The 21,455-nt window shown below is 32.9% G+C and overlaps 3 protein-coding genes across 5 annotated transcripts; 1 reads left to right on the top strand and 2 right to left on the bottom strand.

Annotated features, from left to right (window-relative positions):
* Positions 1-1,112: 1,112 nt before the first annotated feature.
* On the bottom strand, positions 1,113-4,454 carry LOC123219407 (pyridoxal phosphate homeostasis protein-like). The gene is made up of 7 exons (XM_044641406.1): positions 4,143-4,454; positions 3,969-4,035; positions 3,257-3,303; positions 2,941-3,028; positions 2,338-2,471; positions 2,097-2,195; positions 1,113-1,554 (listed from the first exon to the last, which is right to left on the bottom strand). Exons 1-7 carry the CDS (start codon positions 4,368-4,370, stop codon positions 1,474-1,476), a joined length of 744 nt encoding a protein of 247 aa, XP_044497341.1. The 5' UTR covers positions 4,371-4,454; the 3' UTR covers positions 1,113-1,473.
* A 2,212-nt stretch (positions 4,455-6,666) lies between these two features.
* LOC123206775 (stigma-specific STIG1-like protein 2) lies at positions 6,667-7,142 on the bottom strand. Its single transcript, XM_044624052.1, has one exon. It carries the CDS (start codon positions 7,138-7,140, stop codon positions 6,667-6,669), a length of 474 nt encoding a protein of 157 aa, XP_044479987.1. The 5' UTR covers positions 7,141-7,142.
* Positions 7,143-9,147: 2,005 nt separating this feature from the next.
* LOC123192246 (VPS35 endosomal protein-sorting factor-like) lies at positions 9,148-19,798 on the top strand. 3 transcript variants are annotated; one of them, XM_044604730.1, is made up of 23 exons: positions 9,150-9,341; positions 9,922-10,140; positions 10,582-10,612; positions 10,699-10,883; positions 11,330-11,489; positions 11,703-11,799; positions 12,405-12,574; positions 13,207-13,373; positions 13,765-13,953; positions 14,080-14,169; positions 14,619-14,699; positions 15,284-15,427; positions 16,212-16,294; positions 16,649-16,790; positions 16,898-16,981; positions 17,356-17,517; positions 17,602-17,689; positions 17,849-17,926; positions 18,353-18,419; positions 18,525-18,621; positions 18,875-18,991; positions 19,062-19,118; positions 19,392-19,798. In XM_044604730.1, exons 1-23 carry the CDS (start codon positions 9,228-9,230, stop codon positions 19,527-19,529), a joined length of 2,760 nt encoding a protein of 919 aa, XP_044460665.1. In that variant the 5' UTR covers positions 9,150-9,227; the 3' UTR covers positions 19,530-19,798. The 3 variants fall into 3 exon arrangements, with proteins under 3 accessions (XP_044460679.1, XP_044460665.1, XP_044460671.1); XM_044604736.1 differs by lacking the exon at positions 9,150-9,341 and having other exon boundaries at positions 10,065-10,140; positions 10,683-10,883; XM_044604744.1 differs by lacking the exons at positions 18,875-18,991; positions 19,062-19,118; positions 19,392-19,798 and having other exon boundaries at positions 9,148-9,341; positions 18,513-18,621.
* Positions 19,799-21,455: the final 1,657 nt, after the last annotated feature.

The raw sequence follows: 21,455 nt of genomic DNA, 5'->3' as shown, positions 1-21,455 counted from the left end.
CATAAATAATTTAGTTTCGTTGAGAAGACAAAAGCTAACTTCTCATCTTCGTTGAAGAGATAATGTTTTGTCTTTCTCAATGAAACATCTTCTCCTATTGGGTTTAGGAGTATCAATCGAAAGAAAAGATGGTGAAAGAATAATCGCTGAAGGAAAAAAAAAAAGAGATACTATTAGAGAAGTGTTAAAAATAGTGTCAAATTTTGAAAGCTGAATTCTAAGATGAAAATATTATTTTTTAAAATTTGATTTATAAAAAAAATTATTAATTTTTAAGATTTAAGAAATGAAATAAAATTTGATGAGATTAAAAGTTTATTAATTTTAACTATTTACAGATAATATACGAAATTTTTAAAATTAAGGATGAAAAGTTGAGATTGGAGGTTTTTCAACGGACTTGGGCTATTTGAAATTGTGCTAGAAACGCTATCTCAGATTGCAGTTCTCCATTTGTGGTAATCAACCAAATAAGAATCAAGAGCTAACTCAAACTTAACTCAAATTTGGATTAGTAAGTTTGACCACAAGTTATCTTTGAGTTTGAGGTTAAGTCAAACAATGATATTAAAGAAAATAATGAATTATCAAAATAAAAATAGAAAACAATAAATAATTTTTATTGGAAAAAAATAAAAAACAGTAGAGAATAAAAGCTTCACCAATGAATCATCAGTGAGCCTTCAAACTCAAATTAAATTGTAGAGTTAAAACTTTATCTTAAATTCAATTCATTCAAACCGAATATAAATTCAAAGCTAAACTAACTCTATTTGAATTCACCTTTTGCATATTAAGGTTTTTTTTATTTTTTATGAAATGAAAAAAAAATCATTTAAATTACCACCAATCAGATTCCTTCAGTGCAGTAGTTTCTCAATAAAATTCACCACCTTCAACATCTTTTAACTCTATCCCCTCAAACTTTGCAAATCTGAACTTCTAAGTGAACCCTATAATCTTAAAGAAATGGGAAACAATTGTCTTTGGCTATGTAGCCTAGAGGAAACTTCAATCCCAGACACTGAGAACAAACACAGGTCTGATTATCCAACTATACTCTGTCAGGTTTGAAGGACAGATTGCAAGGTACAACCAACTGATACCTAGAATTATATGAACTTCATTTTATTGCCTCTTGAATTAAACAAACTGGCAAGAATCTTTATAATCCATGTAGCATCAATTTGGATTAAGAATAGTCTGCTAAGCCAATAATTCATTCAATAAGATCAAATACAACATTATGTAAGGTTGCTTCTCGGAATTAGGCCCTTCAGCCTCCAGCTTGTGCTCTGAGCATCAATTGGAGACGAGACCTTTGCCAAGTTGGAATGAGAAGCAGAAGTTAAACTTCTTTTTTACTTTACTCTTACTGATGTGATACAAAGAAGGGTAAACACTTCTGACCGATAATTTTCATGTTTGTAGAGTGAACACATTAGCAGAAGCAGAAGTGTGGGAGAATTGACACTAATTCGGCTGCTTCTTTGCATAGTCCCTAGGTCCAAATATGGTTGATCCAACTCTCACGTTGGTACTTCCCATTTCAATCTGCATAAATCATAAACTCTAACCCATCAATCACATCCAAAACCTAGGAAAAATCTATAGATAAACGAAATGAAGGACATAAAAACATGTTCCAGAAATCTAATATATTACCTGACAGGAAAAAGGTTAAGAAATATTTAATTATCATTATAGAAGCTTCAAACTTGAAGACAAAAATCATTGGAAACCCAGTTTTCACAAACTCCAGGGGTAATTTTGTCATAATTTTGTTGTTTAGATGTTTGGAAGGAAGTTGTAAGTATTTATCCTAACTTTTCCCCGAAATTGCTAATTTCTCCTAGTATTTTGGAAATGCTTCACATAAAAAGGATTGGGAAGCAAATTTCATACAATGACCAAAACCAAGTTTCTAATTCAATCCTATCATAGTTTTAAATGGCACATTTATCAAGGAATTCAAGGTTTTGAACTTCTTGTAGTCTGGCGTAATACAGAATCAAGCTAGGAAAGATGCCATCCCATCATCAAGAAGAATGGAAGTTTACTGCATTAGTAAGTTTAAACCAGTCAGAATTACATACAGCTTGCTCAAAGTCACCAGACATGCCCATTGACAGTTCACATTGATCCTCTACCATTCCAAACGCCTTGCAAACCTCATGTCTACAATTTAATAAAGCCTGTTGCATTAAAATACCAAATTAAAAGCACGGACAAAAGAAAAAATGTCAGGGAGAACAAATAAATGAAGCAAAACTACAATAACATATTTGGTTCTCATGCCATGTTTTAAGTGCAAAAAATAAAAGATGGATCCATTACCCTAAAGTTCTCAGGAGTTGATGAATAGTCTTTGTTCCCAATTGTCATTAAGCCTGAGAACACCAAATTTGGGCAGTGCAGTTTTACATGCTCCACAACCCCTAAACAACCTGAAGGATCAATGCCTGATTTTGCTGCAATAATGCAAAATAATTAATGAACTGAGTAATCCAGTAACAATATGAAAAGGTGAATAGGTATGCATGATGTCAAACAAATTTGTGCACAGGTTACATGGAATGGAGGAATATAATGATGTAGAGAAGCAAAAATTTTACATAAAAGGTTAATAAATGCGATCATCTAGGAAATGGAAATGGAAATGGAAAAGAGGTTTCACAGGTCAGAATGATCATACTACAATTATGAGTAGATAATAATAAATTCAAGACTCGGAATACATAGAGATCCAGAACTATGACTTGTAAAACAGCAAGAACGCATAAGAACATTGTGAGCATGACATCTGAAATCATAGGCAGTCTTCTTTGTACTTCAGTTCTTTAGAAATAAATAAGTAGGCTGCATAAAGTCAGGTTGTTCTTCCTTTAGTAGAATTAGGAAGCAATTAACGCAATAATGAAAATTAGCATATTTGCTCACATGCTTCTCCACTTGTATTCACTTGGACAAAAACCTTCAAAGGACTTCTTCCAAGATTTGCAACAGCTCGGTCAAGATGATTTGCAATCTGAAAATAACAAAGGCATAAAATAAAGACATTTGTCTTAATGAGAGATTGCTACATCTTATGAAAGCTGCTTAATTTTTTTGATAATTGAGATTAAATTTGCAATCAGACACTTCTAAGACGCTTAAAAGCATTAAAAATATATATATTTTCAACTTATCACAGCTAATATCCAAATATCTAAAGTTTCTTAACATGAAACAGAAGTTGAAAGAATCACATCTTTACCTTCTCATTATCTACACCCTCAAATATGTCCAAATTTGGCACTCCACCTGCATAACTAAAACAAAGCCTTTACACTTGCCCAAGGGCGGAGGTACCCTCAGACTAGAGGGTAACATGGCCCCTACAGACTGAAAATTTTTGAGCTTCTAAATAAAATGTAATAACTTAGACACGAAAAGACTAAATTGATTCCTACACAGTTCATTCATAACTTTTATACGTTGGATAAAATGCCATTTTGAAATTCCCATAATCATAATAAAAGTGGGAAAATGTGACATGATCCATATTTTAACGGATAAAAGTGTAATTCCCACAACGTCCAAACATAATAAAAGTGAAAACACATGACATTAATTTGGCAAACAGAGTTGGACTCCTAGCTATGCCCCTGTACTTCCCATAAATTTTCTCATGTACTATAAAACAAGCAGCTTGAAAAACAAGTTAAGCATGATCAAGGGACAATGTTTTGCTTACTTTGTCAACTCTTCCACACATACAAGCACATCAATATATATAAAGTTTTCTGAAATCTGATTCAATTCCTCGCACATAAATTTAATAATTAAAAAAATTGCAAAGTTCTATCAACACTTCATTATAACAAAACAGTTCTCTTTTTCAAGGAATTCCTCCAGCCACAAGTTCAAATCCAGTACATAACATTTTAACAACACAAGCATCAATAAACAACCAAAATGCAACATACCCAGAAGCGTTTTCGCTTTGTTGCTCTGCAAATGCCCAATAAAATGCCATTTGATGTCCTCTGGAAGCTGCAACAGCAGAAATAATTCCATAATTAAAGCATCTAATCAATAATTAAACGTAAATCCTCAACCTATAAATTCATTATTTATTTATTTTTAATTTATTAATATACTTGCGGAGCTTTGTCGATGATTTCTTGAACATAGTTTTCGCCAAAGCAACGGTGACCAGCATCATACACTTGGCGGATGAGAGAAACTGGTTTGGTTTTCGACACACCCACGACCCGGATTCGTTCAGGACGATGTCCAGATCGCTCCGCTGCTTGTCGGACTCGGAGTAGGACCGAACGGAGGGCTGTCACAGCGACAGTTGCGCCTTCAACAGCTGGAGCAGCCATTGCTCTGCTCCTGGAATGGTAAACGTGGGAGAGGCTCCTTCACTTTAAAGATTATTTTATTATTTTATTTTTAATTTTGTGGATAAAAAATAGTGAATAATTTGTAAGAATGAAATAATTGTGGTTTCCATTTTATTACAAATATAAGGGGTATGCAATTACATCCTCAAAGTTTCCGTAAATACAAAGGCACCCAAGCATTTTGAGATAGTAATAAATGCACCCAAACAGTCGAAAATTCAAGTAAATAAATTGATGCAATTGTCCTTTATAAGATATTTGATTATATAATAACTAAATCCCGTTATATAATAACTAATCGGCATTTGGCATATTCTATAGTAACATGTATCATTCTCCATGTAATTCATTTTCTAAATCCTATAATATTTTGAGGGCAAAAGACTTTTTTCTCACTCAAAATATAGTGAAATCACAAATTTTTATCTTTTAACCTTTAAAAATCTAAACATCTAGCTATAAATAAATTTCTGTTAAAAATCTCGGTTATAATTAGGGGTAAAACTGTTATTTATTAAAAAAATTTAAAAATTAAAGTTTTATTATATTTTTCTCCTCAAGTTTTAAAAATCTTATAATTTTCTCTCAATCCAAAATTTGAAAACTAACAAATATCCCCTAAAGTTTGTTTTTCTTCTCTTTGGCGTTGATTCACCATCTCCAATCGTTATCTCTCCCTCTGGTCACTCTCTCTTACCTCTTTGGCATTTTTTGATTGAAACGAAGACAATATCATTTTTGTCTCAGTCGAAGACAATTGGAAAGGGAAAGAAGAGTGACCGGAGGGAGAGATAAGGTGGGAGTCTCAATCAAAGACGATTGGAGAGGGAAATGAGAGTGATCAGAGGGAGAGATAAGGTAGGAGGGAGGACAACCAACGGTCGGAGAGGGTAAATCGACATCAAAGAGAAGAGAAATAAACCTAAGGGGGTATTTGTTAGTTTTTAAATTTTAGGTTGAGAAAAAATTATCAGTTTTTTAAACTTTAGAAGGAAAATATGATAAAATTTCAAATTTTTTAATAAATGATAGATTTATTTTTAACCTTAACTGAAATTTTTAACAGAAATTTACCTATGAATAGGTATTTGTATTTTTAAAAGTTGAAATGTGAAAATTTGGAATTTTACTATACTTTGGGTGGGAATAAGTCTTTCGGCCAAATATTCAAGATTGAAAGGGAATAAAAGAGAAGCAAAAGTCACATATAGATAGGTAGTAGATACACTTTGGATTAGTCTTTTTTTATCACAAGTTTGGCAACAAAGGCCTTTGGACCTAACAATCTTATTGAAGGTACCCCCCTACCTCAAGTTTCCTTTGGGATATTCTTCAGTATTTTTTGTACCCACTATAAACATGGGTTTTCAAACAATAAATTGAACTATGTTAATAAATCACTATATGCCCAGCGCATTCACTCAAATTCAAATTCCACCATTGTAGTGAATATCAAAATCTATTATTGGTTCTTCAATATTGCTACTATCTTCTAATTTATGTAATATTCCTAATTACATATATCAGGCGGTGATAAGAACTCTCATGAATCATGATAACTAGTTTTGAGTTTGTGTGAATATTTTAATTTTTGCAGCCGAAACGTAGCGTGTGAAGGAGCTATTGTTATGGAAACGGCATGTGGTATTGAGCGAAATATCAGCACTATTGAGGAGGCCAATTTTGCTCCTTAATATGTGTAGCCTTCAAGAAACCTTCTAGCTTTTCACGAAAGGCCAATAGAAAGCTGGCTTAAATTTTCTCTTCATGCATGTTGCCATTTAAAAATTAGATCCCATTTCATTTCATTTCTTTTCACTCTCCCGAAGTGAATGCTTATTATTTATATGTTTTCAGGGTAATTAAAATGCAATTAGGGTTGGATTTCATCCAATTTACTCGTTGCCCAAATCAAACAAGCCTATTTCGAGTTAAAAATTTGGCTTGTTTATTATTTTCGAATCAAGTTTAAGGCTCATGGCAAATTTCTAAGGAAAATTTACAACAATAGGGATAACTTTTATTAATTATAATACACATACAGAATTGAAAGGGAATTGTACTCTCCTGTCCCTTCTATACACTTTCAAGAATCTCCCCTTGCCCAAAATTTGTAATCTCATACATATATATTTCTTGTAATACTTAATTTTACAACACTATAATACTTTTCAGAAACCACCATATTTTAAAGTGGCTATTTTATTGTATTAAGAATTAAATTACGAACCTGATGAACTTAAACGCACCGTATCATTCATCATTATTGTCAATATTATGCATAGTCACACAGTCCATAAACACAATATTCCCCCTTAAGGCAGCGGTTGTTGCAGTAGCCACAATGCCTCTTATCGAATGAGAGATTCACACATTCTCCTCGGCAGCAAGCTTCAGTGTACTTGCATTTCTTCTTGCAGGCGCCGCAGTTGTTTTCGTCGGTCTTTAAATTCATGCACTTGTTGTTGCAGCATGTCGTGTTCTTGCCTTGAGCGTAGCAGACTTCGTTATCTTTGTGGCAGTGATCGGCGGCTCTGGGGTTCTTCACTTCTGAGAGAAACCGGCTGCCCCGTTTGGTGGGGAAGAGGATGGTGTTATCTTGACTAGGATATCGATGCTCGAAAGAGGATGAGGACAAGGATGACGACGAGGGTGTCTTCTCGATGATGTCCCCAATGTTTTGCATGATGAGAGTGATGGTTATGGCCATTGTTATGGCCATGGAGAGGATGATGTTGATGAGTTCCATTGTTTTGAGAGGTGAGAATAGGAGAGAGATGAGTGAGAGGCAGTTGAGTTGTAAGGGGAAATGGGGGTTGAAAGTTAGGGTTTATAGGAGGACTGAAAGGAGGAAGTTGACAATGGAAAAGAAGTAAAAGGTAGAAGAAAGCTCGTTGGGATGTGCTGCAAAGAGTATGCTTTAATATGTGTTTTTTAGTTCTTGACTAAGAAAGTCTGCGTGAATCTTGAGCACCTTATTACTTAATTATAAACTGTGTACCTCCTTGTTGAAAATGACCATGCTATCCCATGTCTTTTTTATGCATGTATTGTAAAATTTTAAGCGTATATATCTCCAGAATTGATATGATTGGTATTAATGTGAAAAGTCAAAGGGCAAACTTGTCTTCTCATCCATGTTTTGAACCCAAATGCCGACCTGAGAAAATGTAGGCATGCTGCAAGGAGAAGCAAAGGGAGTATTAGAACTTAGAAAATTTGTAGAATCAGAGCCCTGAAAATCCTCCTGCAGCCTCGCGTAAGCTCAAAAATGGGTCATTGTAGAATCAACCTCTCAAGCAATGAGGAGAATAGACTCAGTAGCATGTTCATTGACTCAGAAGTTAGCTATTAAAAATTAAGAATCGTATGTAAATGTGACACATGGCAGGATTTAGAGAAAGAATATTCAATAAAAAATTACAAATATTTTATTAATGTGTGAATTGGGAATTAAATATTTATTTCTTTTGGGGTTTGAGAATCTGAGCTTATAAGAAATAAGTTGACCTTCTTAGTCCAAGCCCAAAGAATCCTTCTTTTAATAATCAAATCTGGTAACATATACCTTTGATGGGTTGGGACGGTATTGAGGCAGCCATGGCCAAAGTTTTATTAATTGTACATTTCCACCCACGGTCGGCCCATTTGGGAGTCAGAAGTTCATATCAATGAAGTCTTACATTAGGAACTTTTACCCATAAGTAGACTTGGCAAATGGGTAGTTGGATCGAATACATACGGGATTAAAATGAGTGTGGACCTGATCTTTATGGGTTTGCGTTGATTCGCGAATTACTTGTTGATATTATCTTTTTATTCTTATTATTTTAATGAATTTATTTTATAAATGTCAATATTTTACTTTTTAATAAAACTATGTATCTCTATTTTTGATACATAATTTATATACACAGATGATATGTTATTATGTGATTAGATTAAATGTTTCTTTATCATATAATTATACATATTTTAAAATTACTTAATTATATGATAATACATCACTATATATATGAATTGTGTATAAAAAATGGGTATACATAACATTACTCTTTACTTTTTCAATACTCCATAAAGAAAGATAATATACTTTGTAGAAAGTCGAAAATCTATTTCAAAATTATAAAAATATTTCATGAATTTGAAAAATTTTAGCAAAAATATAGAATAGATATATATAATAAAATGTATATTACTTATATTTTTTAAATTTGTTTTTAATAAACAAATTCTTTAGATTTACAATGAATTTAAGTTAATTTCATAAAAGAAATGAGAAAATATTTAAAATTTGTGTTATATATATTGTAAATTTGATATTGAAAAAAAATGAAGATTAACAGAAAATAAATCACAAGTGACCCATAAATATATTTAACCCGCCCAAACATATTTATCATTTGTTGGCATGGGTCAAAAAATCTAAAAACTATGCATGTTTTTAGACAGGTGCTCATGGGTACCTATAAATAATCTGTTTATTTTGTCACGTCTATATTGAAATATGCTTGAATCAAATTCAATCCAAACATTTTCATTTTGAGCTATGAACCAATTCGAATTAGATTCATCCTTATATGTGATATGGTATTGCCGAAATGACTCTCTTGTCCTTTCCAATGCTTCCAACGGTCAAAATTACAGTTACAGTAACCGAAACGGTGCGTTTTGGTGAGACCAACCTCAAACTGTTCGTTTTTATTCTTTTATGTGAACTGGATAAAAACGGTGCGTTTTGAAAGAACCAAACACAAACGAAACACTCTTGATCCCGATCCTGTTGCTCGAGGGAAATCAAAGAAGTCGCAGAGGCACAGTACAAGTTGAGCTCCAATGGAGTTCAGGCCTCGAAACTACGCGGCCGAATATGAATCTAACGCGCTACCTCGCCTACGCGCCGACGATCATCCTCTCTTCTATCCAGCTCCACTGTCAGACCACCACCAGGTCCAGTTCGATTTAAAAATTTCAACTTATTGTATTCTTCTTAACTAGTTGCACGCGTGGAATTCAATCTTTGAATTTTCATCGTGTCATTGAATTTGAATATTGTTATTAACCAGACATAGCGTATTCGTTTTTGTTTCTGTTTGGTTCACGAGAAAATATTGCTTAAACTCTAAATTCTGATGAGACTGTAATGTTAAGTCGAATTTTTCTATTTCATCTATTTTCTCCGAAAAAAATGTAATATACACAGTAATTACGTGTCACATTTCATATCTTTTTATTTTTTTTGTTTAAATTTGACTTTACTTCTGGTATCAATAAGGATTGACATTGCAGTCGCTTTTTTTTTTTTTTTTTGGTGATTGAGTTTATATTATGAAGTATTTGTGTTATAATAATATGAATCTAACAAAACATGTTTTATCTTGTGAAGAAAAAGCTCATAATGAAGCTCAAAATTGTTATAGCAGTTTACCCTGTTTGAGTGTCATTTCTAGCTTGCGATTTTGGAAATTCTGTAGCATTTGTCCATGGCCATTTTTATAGTGTTTGGGGGGTGCTTAATATTGTGTTACAGGTTGAGGATGTTGTGGACTGTGAAAATAGTGATTTCTTTGATCCACTAAGAACACTGGATGTTAAAGCCGTGGTTCCTGTCGAAGATACCAAAGATGGTGGAATTAGTTCAATGCATTCAAGTGAACCTTCAAGTCAAGTTGCAGTTAGAGAGTGGACATCTTTCAAGAGAATCTTAATGCAGAAATTTCCCGTCTCCAAAATGGTTTCAGTTTCTTCAGTAAGTAAAACATTTAATTCTTTCCTTCTTATATCTATAATTTTAGTTCAAATTTAGCTTGCCACACCCTCCATTGTAATTATCATTATTGTAGTAGTTTCTACAGATATGATTTTTGTGTTTTGACATATTCTTATGGTTATATTTATTATTTGCTTGCAATGACACTGAATCAATGGTTGTGGTGGTTGTTATGATAGCTTCATTCACTTCTTAATTTAAGTATATGATGTACTCTGGTTAAATTATGTCATTAATGGTTTATATTATATTGAAGAATGCCTGTTATTTGGTCTTATTGTTTGAAAAAGGAGTGTTCTGACATCATTGATAATGATATTTCCCTTTTTGAGCAAGCTTGACAATTACCTATTAAATTATGCCTTTTCATCTGCTTGCAAGTCATAACTTTGAATTTTTATTTTGTATTTTTTACCACAGATGTCTGATGTAATAATTACATGTGGCACGGGTATGGTGATCATCTCTCTTTTTAGTTTTTAAGTTCTTCTCTTTTTAATCTTTAATGAATCTGTTAGCAGTATTATTAATTTGTAGGGCATGTGAAATCTTTGACAAGTATGCATCTAGAGGAACTGGATGATCCACAAAAATTTGCTGATGAGGGTGTAAAGGTCATAACTGGGAAAGAGTATGTCTCACGATTACATGAACTGAAGGATGAAATTAACCGTTCTTGGCGTGCTGAAGATCGTGTAACATCACTGAAATTATCTATAAAGGTGAATTTTTTGTTTTTAATTCAGTTATTTTGTTTTCAAATTTTTATATCAGTACCATTTTGAAGATCCAATTAAGGGCTTATATTTGAGGAAAGAAAAAGTAAAGACCAAATATTGGTGTAACCAGTTAGGTTTTTGTCTTCAACTTTTGTCTGAGAAAATTCTTTGGATTGTTTAGGATCCATTGCCTAGTGATAGTTTGTGAAGTTACTTGTTAGATGTGGATTGCAGTTCTAGCTTTAATGTTTAACTGTTTTCGCAACTTCATTACTCTTTTGTTCAAATTTATGTAAATATCTTTTTGTTGTTCTCACTCTATTTGATGGAAAATTTCACGCAGCTATTACTTTATCATCAGCATATATTTGTGATTTTTTTGGTCTGATAGAAATAACCTGATTACTGAATATTTATGTGATTTTTAAATCACTTCTTCTGCTCTGCAGGTGGCTAGGCTTCTGATGGATACATCTGTTTTACAATTTTATCCCACATTATTTATTCTTGCCACAGAGGTAATGGACATGCTTGGGGATATGGTGTGGGAACGCATCAAGCAAAAAGCTGAATTTGCTGAGGATGGAACAAGAATTTGCTCTTTACCAGGTCACCATTTAATCAGTTTTAATGTTCCTCTCTCTCGCTCTCTCTTGCATTGTGTTTCCTGTTTGTGTGTTGGTATCTTTTTGTTTTACTTTGTATGAACGGAATCAAATTTACCGTTATCAATTTGTTTAATATTTTTTTGATACTGGTTGTTTACTTTCACCAGAGAAAAGTTTATTAATTTTCTTATGAAACCTTTTGAATTTGTGGCAGAGAATTTTAAAGAGAGCATGATTTGCTTTGATGCCAAAGAAACTTGTAATAACTGGTTTCGCAAAGCTGGTACCATCCGAGAGCTTCTTCCACGCATGTGAGGTCCTTATCTTTCATTTATTCTTGTATTCTCTATGTTCTTATTCTAAGTTTCATTGATGATAGTCGCATGAATTTTTTTTTTTAATATCATGAGACAGAAATATGTTGCTGTATTACTGTGTTGTTTCAGTTCAGTAAGGATTCAAGCTTCAACTCTTACATGCAATGAGTTTGTAGATTTAGGTTTCATTTCAACCAGAGTAACCTGTGCTTGATATTGCCTTGGTTCAAATATATTGGTACTAACCAGAATATTATGCTTAAGAGTTATGTTACTGAAACAAAAGCCCAATTATAAAATTAAAACTTTACTCTATAAAATCTAATTACTTCTTGTGTGTTGGCCTCTAGTCACAGCACGGGTAAACCAACCAGCCTTTTGAAAAATTGGGTAAGGGAAGCTATTATAAATAAGTGAAAAGGATGCAGGAAATATAAAGCATTTATATGTCAGTATTAGCTTGATAGATTAGTGGCTTAGAGTTGATGTCTTAATATTGCCAGTGTTAGTATCAAATGTTTTGAGCTAGTTCTGCTTGATGCAGTTGAAGATATAGATGGTTGATATTTGCTATTTGTCTATTTGATAATGTACTTTAGTTATTTGGAATTGGCAATATTGCCTTGCTGGCGTTTTTTGCGTGACCAACATGTGGATACTCTCCATCGCCTAGTATTGATGACAAGAGGTTTAGGAGATCCGCTGGCATCTGCATATTGTCGTCTGTATATGGCCCAGCGTGCACAAAAGTTACCCTCATATGATACAGGTGCAAGTTTAAACTTGTTCTACAAACAGAAACATATGCTTTCATTCAGAAATCACATTTATTTTTACAAATATTCTGAACAGTCTTAGTTTGTGGAACTGGAAGAATGTGGGGCATGGTATGCTGTGAGTTTACCTCTTGGTGTTTCAGGACTCAACTACTGGTTCAATGAAGTTTGATTCTTGCTATAGTGGCCATTTAGCAAGATTGATTTCAGCTATCAAAAACTTTTTGCAAACTTTGAAAATTGTTCCTTTTTCTGAAATAATCTTTTATCTTCTAATGTTATTTCATAGCCTATTGCGTTTTATGCTTGCCATCTTTATATAATCATAATATACCTAAAAATTAGCAAAACAGGTGTTTAAAGTGTCTACAATCCTGTTGACAGTTGTCTGTTCTTTAGAAATTCTCCAAACTTGTATTTGGGAAATAGAGATCTAATAAATCCAATAGGCTCTATGATCCTATTAGATATTATGAATTAGCCTTGTATTTACATGTGTTATGGACTTTGGTTTTAACTCTTGCTGTATTTTCTTATCAGCATTAAACTTGTTCCATGGTAAAAAAGTCTTATTTAATGTTTGCATCAGTTAATGTCAGTATATTCATATTCAAATTTCTCACAGGACACCTAATTACATCTGTTAGTGACATCAAAATTCTATTGATATGGAATTTATCAACAAAGGAGACAACATATGGGAAATCTACAGATAACAAAAGGGTGCTTGTCAGTCTAATGGAACCAACTATTGAGTACATTATAAAGTGCATCTTTAAGGATGCATCTCAGGTCAGTAATTTCCATGATAATCTTGATTGTTTTAAATGATTTATTTAAATTGATTTAAATTTTCATTTTCCTGTAATTCTTGTCTGTAAATATAGGCAGTAAACTGATTAGTTAGTTAAGTGTGGTGCATAATTCCTAATTTTTTAAAGAACATAGATATTTTTTTACTCTGAACTCTTATAAACACAAAATTCATATAGTACAGCAGACTAATATAACTTTGGGCTTCGCAAACGTTGCCAAATAACTTCCTCTATGATTAAATTGAAACCCCCCATTTCATCTCTTCTGCATACTGGTATGATGCTGGTGAAGTTATTTCATTCTGAATTGTTTCTCCAAAATCTGCTGTCCATGTGACATACTGACTTTTTGATTTATATGTCAAAAGAGGCAAGCAAGCAATGCCCTTGTGGAGCTTGGACTGGGAAGGAATCAATTTGAGTTGTTTGGGAGTAACCCATATGTCTCCCTTATTCTACATCATCTGCTCAAGGAACTTCCCACTGAAATAGTGAGCTCTAATGCTGTGGAGATTCTTCGTCTGATTGAGTGCAGCAATGATGATTCTTTTGATCAGGTGTTGATCTGATGAGTACATTTATTCATAAGTATTTTCATGTTTCTTATGACTGAAATTTTCAATATAAACTATTAATTATTATTCTTGCTGTCTTGCATACAACTTTCTTTTGCACACGAGCAGTGTTTAAATTACAGATTACTTGGATTTAGATTGAGTGAGAGCAGACCTGCAATAGGCATTGTCCATGCAGTTGTTAATACAATTATTCAGGTATTTAGAGTGTTATTTTCCTGTTTGCTTGTTCTGAACTTCTTTTATTTTTATTTTCTTGGATGTGTTTTTCTCATGAGTGTATAATTTCCTTCAATTATTTTCTAGTTGGTTCTACTTCAATTATGTCAGTGCCCAATTATTTGTCTCTTTATTTGGTATCTTTATATTTTATTTAAATGGTAGATGGCATCAGTTAAGTGATTCTTCTAAATATATCGATGGGTATAGTTAAGGAGAATATTATTATTTTATGAGTGAGAAAAATTCAATTTAGTCAGACCAACCAACTAATTTTCTCACAGTAAATGCTCAACTCATGTGCAAAAAGCAGTAAACTGGCTAGTAAAACTTCCTATTAAAAAAACACATAAGTACATACAGATATGCTTGTACTCTATTCGTTACAGTTGTAATTATTTTCCATTGTTTTTTGTGCTTTCAATCAGGTTATAACTGTATATGATAAACTTGATGACTATCTTAAGGTTGTGGATGCTTATGTGGATATCATTCTTCAGAATCGGATGGTGAGTTTGAGTAGGTTGTGGAATTGTGATACCTTTTGAGGTCCTCTATTTCTTCTAATGATTACACTTTCAGTAGCTTGGTCTGTTTTTTTATCTGGAGGATTATTGAAGTTTGTGTTGTTGGTCATGAAGTACATCTTAGGAAGCGTCTTGTATGCCCTTGAAAGGAATGTCTGTGACTGTTTAATTTGTGGTTATTTGATGAATTTATACTTTCAAGATTTATACTTTTTTGTAGGAAGCTTCTAGCATAAAGTGAGACTGTGGTGTGTTAAGCAGAATGGAGTTTTTAAAGTTATGCTCAATCTCATGTTTAGAGTTTCATGAAACTAGGTTCAGCTTTCAATTCTACAGAATATATATGAAAAATTTCTTCCAAGTAGTGCAATGATAAAAGGCTCTGAGAGTCTCTGGGATGCTAAATTTGTCATTTGTTCATTTGCCTCTATGATGTGTTCACTTACTGTTTCAAGTTCAAATATTGCTGCACTTAAAATTCAATGCAGCTTTGTAACCGTTAACATATGTGGTCCATTTCCATATGTTTACTACGTTTTATGTTCTCTGAATCTAATGACTGGCAGGGTAATCATCTGAATACCATTTTAGAAGGTATTTCAGAGAGAGCATGCTATAAAGAGATTGTTGAAGATGAAGTAGTAGGCTTGCAGTCCATCTTGATGAAGTTTCTTTCTCATTTCAGGAATTTAGAAGATGTATTGGCTTTGGTAGTTCTTCTCCTTTGTCTTCTTCATTTCTGCTTTAATTCTAAAACCCTCCAAATTTTAATGTTATCACCCCACCCTTTCTTTTGTAAGTCTTGAAAATTCTGTTAAAATCTTCAGTGATTTTATGGTTCTATAAGATAATATATATTATCCACAGATTTTAAAGTCTTAGTTGTGTGTTTTATATAATATAAATGAAAATAAGTATGTTCTTTTAAATGAAAATTTGATGGGCAATAAAATGAATCTTAAGTGGTGTTCATAAAATTTACTAGAGATTTATTTCTTGTTATTTAGTATATTGTACTCATCTGTTGCTGTTGTCATTTCAGGGTTCTATGCAACATATTAAGAAATTTCAAACTTCAGGGGTTTCTAAAATAGCTTAAAGCCATGGGGCTCTTTGAATAGTGTCAAACATACGTCAAACCATAAGCTTTTCTTGGGATAGCATCCAACCATAGGGGTTTCCAAAAATAGCGTAAAACTTAGTTTCTTTTTCTAATAGCGTCAAATTGTAGGGGGGTTTTTAATAGTATCAAAATATAGGGTTTTTAGAATAGTATCAAACTTAGGTGTTCTTAAATTGCATCAAACTATCAGGATTGGTTGTATATTTTTAAATTTCTCTGATATATTTTTCCAAGAAAAAGATCAATATTACTTAGAGCCTTGATTTTGGCCCATGATTTTGAGGTTTAAACCTTGTATATTTGGATAACATATCAGAATTTTATAAATGAATAACTTGCAAGCATTTATTATTATTTTTTTAATTTTGAAGGGACATTTTCTTGAGATCTTGGATGTGATGTATGGGAGCTCACGGAATTTTGTTTACATGCAAATCCTTAATATGGCAACAAGGTACCTTTTTTTCTACTTCTTATCAGCCTAAATCCTCTAGCCGAAATCTTGCTTGCCCTATGCTTTGCCATTATTTCTTCGACCACCCTTTACCTGCATCAACCCAATCTCACCTTGGTGGACCGGCCATTACTAACCTTATGCTTTAGGAGAGTAGTAGTGGGTTAAAATTTTAACTACTGAAGTTTTAATTAACACTCAATGAATAAACCATGTGTAGATTCCACTTTTTAGTTTATTTGTATGGTCCTCTAAATTTTTCAATTTGCAATTGCCTCTCTCTCTTTCAACTCAAATTATGGGTCATTTATTTGTATATATAATAATATAACTTATGCTTTTTTTGTTGTTCAGAAATGGTAGTATACATGATCCAACCACTGTACAGATACTTTTTGAAATTTGCCAATCTCTTCATGACGGTATGGATTTTGCAAACATGAAAGATGATGATCATCAACAACCAGCTCGAATGATTTCTCGTTTTGTCCAAATGGTATTAAATTTAATTACATTCTGTCCTAGAAATTAATCTTTGTGAGTTCATAATATTGTAGCTATCAATTCTAGTTGTGACATTCATTTTCTGCTCATTATTGTTAGGTTGACTATGGACTAGAGATGGAAGGGCATTTAACATTTTTAGTTGAATGTCGTGGTGCTTTTGGCGGCATAAATGAACTCAAGGTCTGCATAAACTTTTTTTTTCTATTTTTCTCTGCTTCAAGCAAGCATGGTAATAGAGTCATTCATGAATTTAAAAATCTTAAATACGAAAGTCCTTTGATGCTTATGTATGAATGTGACATTAAAGTTGTATAATTTTCTGAGAAAATTGCATTATATGCTTCCCCAATACAGCCCATTTTCAGTTGTGGTTACATTTTTTTGATTGTCATTTATATTAAGGAGCATAAATGGAGCCATTATTTATTATCATATTCAATTATGATTCCTTGTCAGTTTTATATATCCTAGATTTGAGGAAAATTTTGGTCTTTTGATGTCTGTATTATGGATTCATACATCATACATTCATTGTTGTGCTCTTCAATTTATAGGAAACCCTTGTTCACTCAAGCAATTGTTTGGCGACAAAAGCTTTGAAAGATGGAAGAAAACATCTTAGTTTTGTGAAATCTTGCATTGCGTTTAGTGAGGTTACAATACCATCTACTTCAATTCACATTAGGCAATTAAATCTCTACCTTGAGACAGCCGAGGTAATGCTTTCTTATTTTAATATATTCATTCACAACAACTGCACCATATTAATACCCTAATTTTTTTTTTTTACAAGAATTCAGGTTGCCATGTTAGCTGGTTTGGTTTCTCATGCTGATGGATTGATAGATTCAGCAATAAGCTGTTTACAGAGTGTGGATTTGATAAATGGTTAGTTAAATCTTAGTACTGCAGCACTTGCACAAGTACTCACATCTGCACCATAATGCTATTGCTCTTCTTAGATTGCTTGTGGTCATTTTGTTTGTTCATTTCATCAATTTTTATTTCTATTGGTTTCTTACTCATCGTTTCCTGTTTTTTGTGCAGGCTTCCAAGCGCGGGTTGATGTTGATGAAATTGTAATCTCAATTCAAAAACTATGCAGCCTCTTGGTTATGGTCCCAGGTCATTAGAAGTTTTTATCTTTTTTATGGTGAATCTTAAATCACATCCTTAATTTATATCTTTCTGTTGGAGATCTCATCTTATCTTGTCGAGGCTTGCATTTATTTTCCCCAATTTTCTGATTAAGATTTGTGTGCTAGTTCCTCTCTATAAAACCCCGCTGAGAAAAGTGAGAAAAGAGGAATAGAAAATGAAGATAGATTATTGTCATGAAATATGGAGTACCCCTTTCACATTTTCACTTATTCATCAAGTCTCTGAATTGAATTGAATTTCCTAAAAATAAAGAAAACCTCAGTGTTTGGAGAGCTCTTTCAAGCTATATATACCTGCATGTGCATGAATATAGATGTGATGTGAATGAATATACATACATACATACATACATATATATATATTTCATTGACTTGTTTTTTCCATTTGAAGGTAATCCTGAACTTGGAGTCATGTGCACTCTAAAGCGCATACTTTCTTTTGTTAATTCCCAATCATGGTGAGCATTGTTATCTTGTCTTTAATGTTGAAACAAACTTTAATCTAATTTTTTTTCAGTTCATTATTTTTGGTAATCATTAGATACTTTAAGATGTCATTGTAGGATGACATCAAGAGCAAAGATGCGGATATTTTCTGCAATAGTTTCATTGTCAGCCACACTTTCTCAAAATAAGCTCCCTTACCATACAAATCTTGAGGTAATTCCACACTTTATTTTAAACATTTCATGCACGTTTGCAACTTCTGAAAATGATTCTGGATCTTGATCCATATACTGATATGATTTGTTGAAAAACATTTTTGATGCTCTTGAATTTTGTTTTGGCTTTGTATTGGTGCAAAATAATATTTGGATTATGCATTCCATAATCATATATATACTAATTTATGTACTTCATCTCCTGGTCTCCTGTATCTTGCCTTTTTTTTTTTTTTTTTTAATTTTTCTAGATTCCGGGCAATGACTTACTGTTTTACGGTGATTCCTCCTACATAGAAGAACTTGCCTCCTTCTCTGATGGTGTACTTGAGAATCTGGTTGAAGCCATTGAGCAAGAACCTTCTAGGGTAACTCTGAATAAATTACTGTGAGTGAAATTTTTTTTATATTTACTGACTTTACAATGCTGCAATCTAGACTGCTCGGGGAAACATGGCACTTGAAGCTTGCAGTTGCATTGTATCATCTTTCAAGGTATATTCAACTTTCTCCACCTTTCAGCTTTTTTCTGCCTTTTCCATCCCCTCATTTTCCCCCTCTAATAGTAAACCAGACTTTGCATAAATGACTTCTGTAATGAAAATTGCATGGGATCCGAATCCAATCAAACATGGTTGAGAATGAGTTCCTAGTCGCTGATAAGCAAACATCTAAAGAGAATGATTTCGTCTTGCTCTCCACAGTTTTCAATTGTACCAATTTTGATGTGTTCATATTAACCCTTTGTTGTCTGTCAATTTTGAGCAGATTAATGACGAGATACGACTGATCTGCTTGAAACTGATTGAGACTGCCAAACTACATTTAAACGCAAGCAACAAATATCTGCTATCAACCATCAAGTTTTTGGATGAGTGCTGGTCAACTTCTGGATTGACAGGTTAACAAAACCATTTGATACTGAATCCGATGCATAGCTCGACATGCTTCCCTCTATTATTTGATTGTTATTTTGTTTGTATTTTTAGAGACATGAAACAAATATTATAGCAAAACTAGTTGAGTTCATATAGAAATTAGTTGTATCGATTGGTTGCTGGCTGTATAGATTACTTTCAAGCCAATCTATTGTGCTTATTTTGTCCCTTGTAAAGTTTACTGGTGATTTTCCGAACTTTCGATGGATCAACAAAATCCTGAAAAAATTTTACTTATCCAGAAGCTTTATTGTAGTTTTGTACACTATCATAAACAACCCTGGAAATTGTCTCGCTGTCAAACTTACCCTTTTACATTTTTTTGGGTGTGTGTCACTTGTAAATCAACAATTGTAGACTACATTTCTATGCTGGAGCTTATTTTAATCTCCGGATTAGATTAACCCCGATTGGATCATGTTGGGTCAAACTGGCTATAATTAATATTTTTTTTTAATTTTAATTATATAAAGATTTGTTAGAATTATTTAACAAGTCAAAACTTAAAACTAATCTGTTGATCAGCTAGAGTTTGATCCGAAGATAAAAACATTGTTTTGCTCTTGAAACTTGATATATGAAACAGACCAACTTGATCTTACAAAATGAATTGCACTCTAGTTTCTTTTTTTTTTTTTTTTGTGACAATGGACAAATTGAACATTGAATGTTCTGTCATCTCATATTGGTCACCATGCATGAATTTTCATTTTTTGATGAAGGGCCTTCCAACCCGTTGTATGGCCAATTATTTTCAAGTCGCCCTAGCTTTTCACTTTCACTTAGTTTGTGAATATTTTAATGGCCAAAAGACATATTCCCACCCAAGGTATAGTGAATCTCCAAACTCCCACCCTCCAACTTTCAAAAACTCAAATACCTTTACATGATTTGAAAAACTAACACTTACCCTTCAAAATTAAGTTAAGGTTAAAGGCAAAATCATCATTTAATAATAATATTTAACATTTATATTATTTTACATTCTTAATTTGAAAAACTAATAATTTTTCCAAAAATTAAGTTTTGAAAAGTGATATTTTCTCTCTACCTAAGGTTTTCAATTTTGTCAGCAAATTTCCAGTCAACGATGACCAATCTTTCTTCCTCCCAATGTCGTCTCTCCCTCTGGTGCTCAATATCAGACTGACAATCTAGACATCCAAATGAAGAGTTGAAACTTTTCGTCTGGATCTTCATTATCTAGACGAAATTGGTTTCGTTTAGACGATAACGATGGTCGAGATGGGGAGATCGGTTTCTTCTGGATCGTCGTCGTCGTCCAAAAGAAGCTGATTTCGTTTAGACAATGAAGATCTAGATGAAGAGTATTCACTTTTCGTTTGGATTTTGTCTGGCCTAATATTGAGCACTAAAGGGAGAGACTACATTGGAAGAGAGAGAGAGATCGACCATCATTAGCTGGAAATTTCTCGATGAAATTGGAAACCCTAAGTATAGAGAAAATGTCACTTTTTAAAACTTAATTTTAGAAAAAATTATTAGTTTTTGAAATTAAGATGTTAAAATGATGTAAACTTTAAATATTATTGTTAAATGATAATTTTTTCTTTAATCTTAACTTAATTTTGGAAGGTAAATGTTAATTTTCTAAATCATAAATAAGTGTTTAAATTTTTAAAAAGGCCAAACGACTATTTCCCACCCAAGGTTTAGCGTTTTCTCAAAAGTCCTCCTTTTAACTATGGAAACATCAAACACCCACCCATGGCCGGTTAGATTTAACCAAACCCTAACGCCTGAAAATTTATCTCCTTTTGCCCCCCTAAACTTTAAAAACTGAAATTTTCCCCCCGCCTAAGTTTTAAAAAATTGCAGTTTCACCCTAGGGTTTGGTTTTGAAATCTCCGGCGACCTCTCCGGCTCCGTTGCC

Source organism: Mangifera indica, chromosome 1 (genome assembly GCF_011075055.1).
Source record: "Mangifera indica cultivar Alphonso chromosome 1, CATAS_Mindica_2.1, whole genome shotgun sequence".
Classification (NCBI taxonomy): domain Eukaryota; kingdom Viridiplantae; phylum Streptophyta; class Magnoliopsida; order Sapindales; family Anacardiaceae; genus Mangifera; species Mangifera indica.
Note: the sequence above shows the minus strand (reverse complement) of the source record. Positions and strands in the feature narration are given on the sequence as shown.